The sequence below is a fragment of the Chaetodon trifascialis genome, chromosome 7 (assembly GCF_039877785.1).
Source record: "Chaetodon trifascialis isolate fChaTrf1 chromosome 7, fChaTrf1.hap1, whole genome shotgun sequence".
NCBI classification, from domain to species: Eukaryota; Metazoa; Chordata; class Actinopteri; order Chaetodontiformes; family Chaetodontidae; genus Chaetodon; species Chaetodon trifascialis.
In genome coordinates this window covers 19,345,197-19,353,480 of record NC_092062.1, presented here as the reverse complement: position 1 = coordinate 19,353,480, position 8,284 = coordinate 19,345,197, and the positions used below count along the sequence as shown (strand labels likewise).

General features: G+C 45.5%; 1 protein-coding gene across 2 annotated transcripts; it reads left to right on the top strand.

Moving 5' to 3' along the window:
• The first annotated feature begins 662 nt into the window (after positions 1-662).
• Positions 663-6,968, top strand: tbrg4 (transforming growth factor beta regulator 4). 2 transcript variants are annotated; one of them, XM_070967220.1, is made up of 11 exons: positions 663-747; positions 1,317-1,760; positions 1,880-2,200; positions 2,428-2,602; positions 2,743-2,900; positions 3,019-3,129; positions 3,225-3,369; positions 4,867-5,109; positions 5,257-5,368; positions 5,494-5,608; positions 6,178-6,968. In XM_070967220.1, the coding sequence occupies exons 2-11, from the start codon at positions 1,341-1,343 to the stop codon at positions 6,277-6,279; spliced, it is 1,902 nt and encodes a 633-aa protein (XP_070823321.1). In that variant the 5' UTR covers positions 663-747; positions 1,317-1,340; the 3' UTR covers positions 6,280-6,968. The 2 variants fall into 2 exon arrangements, with proteins under 2 accessions (XP_070823321.1, XP_070823320.1); XM_070967219.1 differs by having other exon boundaries at positions 677-747; positions 1,248-1,760.
• The last annotated feature ends 1,316 nt before the right edge of the window (positions 6,969-8,284 follow it).

The following is an 8,284-nucleotide window of genomic DNA, read 5'->3' as shown; positions in this document are numbered from 1 at the left end:
AAGTATTTATTGAGGTCACATATAAAGAAATACAGCGCTGGTCTCAGAGAGACAGAGTTCTTTTAGGATCTCAGCCAGAATGAGCACAGTTGTCAGACAAAAGTTCACATTTATCTTTGACCAAACCCTGTACAATAATCAGATATACGTTACAGAATATAACTGGCTGGTTCCTAAGACCTGGGCATACCATACCTTTGTTCTAGACATGTGATAAACAACCTGTGTGTGTGTGTGTGTGTGTGTGTGTGTGTGTGTGTGTGTGTGTGTGTGTGTGTGTGTGTGTGTGTGTGTGTGTGTGTGTGTGTGTGTGTGTGCTGTCATCAGGCGTGGGCATCATCAGGCATCATGAATAAAGAAGAGAGGAGAAATGAGTATCCGTTGTTATCAGAACTGCTCTTCACCAAGCACGTAGTATTTAGGACTCATGGCTAGGAGTAACATTCTTCCAGAACATGCAAGTGCAATAAAGAACATGGGATTACTTTAAAGTACCCAAGTGTTTTATGTACCAAAGTGTTTTATGTTACATACCCATATATTCAGTCACATCACATTTATTGACTATAAACTGGTCTCTAAATTGCTTTGTTGGAGTGCAAATTCTTCAGAACGTGACGAACATGTCTAACCAATTACAGCTGCGTCCGCCGGCCACGTGAGACCATCCCGCTACGTCATTTTCCAGCGACTCTGCCTGACAGACTACATGTGAACAGCTTTCACCAAAGCTATCGTGAATTATTGGTAAGTCGTGTGCCAGAATGGCAGCTGATGGTGTTGTGAGGTTTTTTGTGCGTTGCGCTTTTGCATATTAAGCTTCTGATCGGAGACGGAATGAAACGCTGCCGATCAACAGCATTTCTCAGCGTCTCTTCCTGATCGCGACAAGGTCAGGATTTGACGTTTCTCTGGCAGCTCATTCCGCTAACATCACCTTTACAATACGAGTGGTGTCGTTTCAGTCAGTCACAATAGCAGATATGTAGCTGATCCTAACCTAGCTACATTCTTGTCATGGTGTACTGAGATAAGTGCCTGCGTAATCGGTTACGCAAGCGTCCCCTTGACATTACACGACTCAAGAGCTCTGCTCCTTTGACTAAAGGCAAATGGATCGAGCGTTTGACTGACATGACAATGAATGTATGACCAACTGAGTGAAGGCTCAGTTCATTGTTGGGGTGTCTCTGCAAGATGTCCACCTTTTCCTCTAACCACTTCTGAATTCTCCACTGCCCCCTTAGGTTGGATGTGGGATGGTGACACCAGCTGCTGAATTTTGAGAAACCTCTGCTCTCCTTTTTGACCTGTAGCCACTGTCTTGTCAGTCAAAATCAATGGCCAGCCGTCTCTTGGGTAGATATGCCCGTCTGCTATCCAGGGCCTACTCCCAGGCTCCAGCTGCTGCCGCCCGCATGCCTCCACCTGTGGCAGGGGCTGCGGAGGTGCAGAGGGCTCAGGGATGGCCATGGGCCACGGAGAGATCTATGTGTGAGGTAAGGACATCTGCCAAGGAGGACGTCCTTTCGAACCCCCTTACGCGCACCCAGTTGGAAGACTTGGTGCATAAGGCCACGTTGCCAGAGGACATCCTGCTGGCCTGGGCAGACCATGGAGGGAATGCTAATCAAGCAGCTTATGCCCTGATTCAGTGGACTCATTTGGTGTTAAGAACGACGGGCAACTTTAAGCAGCAACGAGACAAAGTGATGAGGGATTCAAGGCTGATGAACATGATGGATACTGTATCTCGGGAGGTAAGGATACAGAGACGGCCTGGCACGGTCATCATGTAAGGCGATTGACATCTTATCCAAGCCCTTGTGGCTAACATAATCTCTCATTTTTGTGTGTGTCTGTGTGTTTTTTCCTCCAGGTGTCAACAGTCTGGAACAACAATTTAGTGGCCGTCTTGCGAGCTCTCTGGATTATGAATGTGCCCTCCACTGATCCAGTACTCAGGTCTATCCAGACGGAGGTCGTGTGGCGAGTCCGCCGGCTGACCTACAAACAGCTGGCAAAGCTGATAGATTGGAGAGGAGACAAGAAAAGACAGCAGGATGCGGTGATAGAGGCCGCTGCATTAAAACAGCTGGAACTGCGCTGGACTGAAATTTCCGATGCCAGAACCATCAGTGTGTTGATATCCAAAGGACAATCCATCTCACCTACCTTGATGGACAGACTTGAAGAAAAGGTATCAGAGTCCTTCATCATTTAACACAGAGTTAATGGCTCAGGTACACAATGTGCGTTAACCTCACTGCACAGACGGTCATTTGAACGTGACGTCACAAGATGATTGAAAGAAGAAATCACACGCGTTTAATAAAGCATGCAGTGACATGATGACAGCTGAAGTTAAAAGACTGTACACCTGTGAACGACGCATCATGAATGTCCTGCTGTCTGTCTTTATTGCAGGCTTTGGAGCTCGCAGAGGGCTTTACAGCAGAGGAGATCCGCAAAGTGTGTATGTCTTTGGCAACTCAGAACCGCAGATCTGTCCCGCTGCTCAGAGCTTTGTCCTACCACCTTCTCCAGAAGCTATCGTCAGAGTTCACCACTCCACTGATACTGGACATGGCTTTTGCATTCGGTAATAAAAAACACTGATGACATATCCAGTCTTAATTGCCTCATGGGTAAACGGCTTCATGTCCAGTGAAAGTCAGGACCGATTAAAGCACTCTTGGCTCGTTAGCTAACAGTAACAACTTTGTCTTTGCCCTTCTGCAGGCAAGTTGAATTTCAACCAGTCTCAGGTATTTCAGCGAATGGCTGCAGAGTTGTTACCCAGAATCCCTGAGCTCAACTCTGGTGATGTCACACGCTGTGCTAAATCGTTGGGCTTCCTCAAATGGCTCCACATCCCTCTCTTTGAGGCCTTTGCTGAGGTCAGTCATAAACTTGAGACTAACTCGATTTCAGTTGATTTTAAAGCGCTTAACTTCTTATCTCGAACTTATTTCCGCACTGACCGTGCTCTCCCCGTGTGTTTCTTTTTTTCACCAGCACTACACAGCAAACAGTCAGAACTACAATACTCTTCAGCTCTGTAATCTGCTCATGACTTTCGCCAGACTGAACTTCCAGCCCAGCAAAGGAGACGAGTTTTATGGCAAGGTACTGAAGATGTTAAAAGCTGTCTGTTGACTCTACAGTGCTGCTTCTGCCTCTTACCTTAAGCGTATTCTGTGTGCGTGCCGTTTTGTGTGAAGGTTCACTCTGTGCTGGAGGACGCTCTCTCAGAGCTGGAGCCCCTGTTGAAGACAGATGTAGTTTGGTCTCTGTGTGTCCTACAGCAGGCCAGACCCCACTACCTCATCCCCCTCACACAGCAGAATCACATCACCAAGCTGTTAGGTAAGAACAGTTTACAGCTGTGGGCAGTGACTCTTCTTCTGCACTGTGCCTTTTTTGATAAACGGTGCATTTTAAAATCCATGATGACAATATTCTGTAGTTGCAACTCAAGAATATTGTTATCTATCTTGTATAAACCCTGTTGAAATATTTTACAAACGGCCCGATTAGAATTAAAGGAGACATTTTCTCACCATGCAATTAGTGTTGTTTTTGGCGGCCTGTTTTAATTTTAGTCTTAGCCTAATCTTTGTGTCAAGCTGTCATTTTAGTTTTTATTAGTTTTAGTCACTTTGTACTCTTTTTAGTCTAGTCAAGTTTCCGTCACTAAAAGTCTGAGCATTTTAGTCTTATTTTAGTCAGAATTATCCGTGACTATTTTAGTTTTAGTCGACGAAAACTGAGGACATTTTCGTCTAGTTTAGGTCGATGAAAACTGTAGTCTCTTTTTAGTAATGCAATTCTATTTAACCCAGTCAATATAGTATCTAGTAGTATTGACGAAACCAAATTTTTCTTATAGTCAAACCCATTTCACAATTCAAACAAGGGTGTCTTATTATTATATTGTTACCTTATAGACTCAAGAATACATCCATTCATACACAAACACACACACAAAGACGCTCTGATTTGAATTTACAACACATTTATTTTACCAACCAAAGCCGACTGGTCGGCCATCGGTCCCGTTCTCTGTTGTTAACGTTAACCTACCGCAGCTGCAGCTTCTAAATAATGCCGCGAGTGGGGACTGATGAAGTGACGTCGCCTGCGCAGCGCGACCTGATGCAGCCCCTGAAGTGAGACACGGGAAACAGAAATACTGCAAAATGATAATACATGACTAAACGAGACGAAATAACGCTAGAACATTTCGTCTCGTTTCGTTTCAGTCAACGAAAATGAAGAGACATTTTAGCAGAGTTTTTATTTTGTAAACCACATTTAGTCTCGTTTGTATTCGTCAACGATATTGCATTATATATTTAATTTTAGTTATCGTCACATGACCAGCATTTACGTTGCGTCTCGTCTCGTTTTCGTCACGTGATAAAGGTTCGTTGACGACAATATTTAGTCCTAATTTTTGTTGATGAAAGCAACTATACATGCAATAAGGTGGTGCATGGTGACTAAAGTTGAAATCATCTTGGCTGAATTAGCCCATGTTATCGTAAGTTATTAGACTGACCCATGCATGGCATTTTTTGGGGGGACTATACAAATGTTATGACTCCTTTGCTTATTTTTTAACATCCTGTCCTGCTGTGTTGTCTCTGGGTTCTGAGAGCTCACTGGCGAAATACCCTTCTTGCTCAGCAGATGGCAGTGCAGCACCAATAGATTTCCTCGTAGACGGCCACATGAGTCCCTTTTCCTCTCAGATACGAAGCATAGCATTGATTAGTCAAACCTTGCTGATGTGCTTTTGAGAAGCTCTGATGCTCGTGGCTTGTCAGCACTCAGTCACTCTGTTATCTCTTCTGTCTGCAGATGGCAGTCCAGGTCGAGTGGGGAGCTATCAGCTGAAGGTCCTCCACATCGCCGCTGCTCTCCAGTTAGAGCATCCGGGTTCCTCAAATACTCCATCCTCCCAGAGTACTCTGTCTGTCCCGGTCAGCAGCCCCCCCCCCACCCCCATGCAGAGCAGTCTGAGAGAGGCGTTACTGGGTCTGGTGGGTGGGAGGACAGAGGCCCTCCGCACTGGGGCCGACACTGTGTATGGATGGACTATTGGTAAGGCTAGCACATATATATACTTAGAGATCACATACATGCCATACAGTCAAAGCAGCATTCACCATATCTCTGTGTAAACTTAAAGGTGAGTGTCTTTTGAGTCATATAGCTTTTTTTACAGCTCATCTAATTTTCTCCAACCAGATGGTGAGCTGGTAGTGGATTGTGACAACAGACCAATTGACATGTCAATGCTGAAAGCCCCTCATCTGCCCAGCGGAGGAGGAGGCCAGGCTTTACCTGCAGGGGCCCGGCGGTGAGTCACAGAGGAGAACCACGAGGGCTTGCATTGTCTCAACCTTTATTTTTGTTTTCCTTTCCTTTGCTCACCTGTCTAAAGTTATTTTGCCCTCTGTTCCTCTCATCTCCATCTGTTTGCAGGCTGGCTTTCTTAGCTTGGGAATTTCCAAACTTTGGCTCAAAGAGTAAAGACCTCCTGGGGCGGTTTGCCATGATGAAGCGGCATCTCCAGTTGGCTGGCTTAATCACAGTGGAGGTAGGGAGAGGCAGAAGATGGGATAACCCATCTTTGGAGCGACAGTGATCAAGTTATATTCTCTCTCTCTCTACAGATGGGGTGAACTGAGCTATTTGTTCTTCACATCAGTCTTTCATTACACACTACCCACTAAAGCCAATTGTGTGTTGCGTTTTCTGTGATAGTGAGTCATATTTCAGTGAACAGAGGCACTGCTGCTGCTGCTGTATCTGACAGGCTATGCAAACATTGGACCTAATACTTTGGTAGAGCTGAGAGTCAGGTGGGTCCTGCTGCAGTGTGTGGTATAAATAGAGCTCCAGCTGCAGCTCTGCCTCATCTAGGCCGATGCAAGCTCTCTCTCTCTCTCTGATCTAGGACAATGTCCTTTGCCAGCAGTAGCATCAGTTGCCTCTCAGGTTTGCAGTGCTGCAGGATCCTTTTTTTCAGCGTGACTGTAAATGTATGACAGTAAAATGAGTTTTACAATGACATTCGCTTTAAGCACTCTCAGGTAATGAGGAGGTACTTACTCTCAAGCTCTTCAAAGAAATGTTTTGAAGCTAATCCTTTTTGTCTTCTTTCAGGTGCCATATTATGAGTGGCTGGAGCTGAAGACAGACTGGCAGAAATTGGCGTACCTGAAGGATAAAATAGGGAAAGCTGTGGCCGAGGACATGGCCAAGTGAGCCGATCGGTCTTGAGCAAATTTGCAGACTCGGCTTAAACAGAGCTTTCCCAAGCAAATGGGACTACAGGGAATACACATGTACACCCACGTTCACACGCGTTGCAGAAAAGCTCGCTCGTACTTTATCTGAAAAAACTCTATCGTATTTTTACTCTGGTTCCCGTGGCAACATGTGGGGCTTTCCCTGTTTCCATGGTGACGACGAGCGAGAGTTGTGGAGCCAGAGAGCGACCGAAATAACACAACAGCGAGTCCTTCTGTAGAAATGATATGATCGATGGTCACGTCTTTGCATCTGCGAGTGACATTGTGCTTGCTATGAGTATGTGAATAGTTTGGAGTAACTTAATAATCTCTGTCAGCTTGTGATGGAATAAATTGTGTCACTGTCAGTTTTTTTTTTTTTTTTGTCTTTTTAATTCCTACGAGATCGACCGCTTTCAGGATTCAGCCTCAGGATGTGGGTGTGTACAGTCAGTTGCATTAGATCGAGTGTTCAGACGGTTTCATTTCACATCTAACAGCTAATGGCACACCTCTCTGCCATTCTGGTGTGAGCGCATCAGTATTATTAGCGAACAACATCACAGGGCAGGGTTGGTGAGATGTTAGAGTAATTTATTCAGTCATTTTCGGTTTGCAATATAAAACAAGGCATTAAAATCACCCAACAAAGCAATTTTGAGGGATACATCTGTATGTTTCATTGCTTCAAATATGCTTATCTTTAGATATTTCATACTGAATCTATGTTTGTGTGTTAATGTTATGACGAGACAGCGAGGGTAAGACTCACATAAACACGGCGCTGACCTGAAACTGCTTACACAACACCACGGGCAGCAGCAGCAGCACTCTGACATCAGAGGCTGTTGAGTAGCAGAGGGAAGAAAATGCAACGCTGAACAGAGGAGAGGATATGAGTTCAAGTGACCGGGAGCAAAAAGGTAGCTAAAAGCCAGGGTGATAAATAAGCAACCAGGAAATGACGCACACAAAAACTGTTTCTCTGATCAACCATCACGTGATCCGGAGCCACGGTGCCTCCCTCATTCTTCCTGATATACAGGGATTAATGGATCGATTGATGCCCTGTTGACAAAGAGCCCAGCCAGCACTTCCAGTATTGAACGCCTTGGTCATTGTGTCTCCTGTCTGATGGGTTAGCGGTGTGCAGGTGCAGCCAACGTGTTCAGGCAAAGCTAAGGAACACAAGATGTGGAAATACTTCACTGTGCAGTGATAAATTACCTTAATACAGTAAAGCTACAGTGAAGCTCCATTACTACCTGAGTTTACTGATACTTGAGAGGTGCTGCTGTGCACAGACACCTATAACCGGGAAGATAATGAGAGTTTGTCGAGGTCACCTGAATTGCATGGAGGCTGTTATACATTATCCAGTAAAGCGGCGCTCACTTCTGCTGAGCTGGCACTCTATCATGGGAAGTTTTGGGTTGCCATGGAGACTACCCTTGCTGATCATTTGGCTCAGTGCTGCCGCCCCCTCTCCGTCTTTCTATTTCTGTTTATCTTTCCCTCACTTGTTACCTTTAAAGCAGAGAAACACAGAAGAGAACAATCAAGAGTGTTGACGAGGTGGTTGAGATGGAGGGTAAAGGCAGATGCCCTCGGGGTCTTCCTGTTGATTTCCAGGGGATGCAATCAGAGCAGGAGACAGAGAGGGTATGATCAGCAGTGCACTTCTAGGTTTTGTTTCTGCCCTTTTGATTGTTTGTGTTTTCAGTTTCCATTTCTCCCTGGTTGTTTTGTTCTCTGTGATCCCCCCCTCCTTTGCTTGATTTCTCCATCATCCTCTTGTTTTTGCAGTACTGGTCCTTTCCTTCAAGGTTGAGGGCAGCACTGAGAGAGTGGTGGAAATCTGCTGACATCATCTCCCAAGATCCAGTCATAGCTTGGCTAAGGGGGGGGGAGTAGGGGGAGAAAGATACAGGGAGGCAGGAAGGGAGGGAGGAAGAGGGGGGGAAACAACAATTGGGCAT

Excerpts from the sequence above, each read along its gene's own strand:
- tbrg4 (XM_070967220.1), top strand. The coding sequence starts at position 1,341 with ATGGCCAGCCGTCTCTTGGGTAGATATGCCCGTCTGCTATCCAGGGCC. Across the intron at positions 3,130-3,224 it reads GAGACGAGTTTTATGGCAAG|GTTCACTCTGTGCTGGAGGA; the intron begins GTACTGAAGATG and ends TTTTGTGTGAAG. Across the intron at positions 3,370-4,866 it reads TCACATCACCAAGCTGTTAG|ATGGCAGTCCAGGTCGAGTG; the intron begins GTAAGAACAGTT and ends TTCTGTCTGCAG.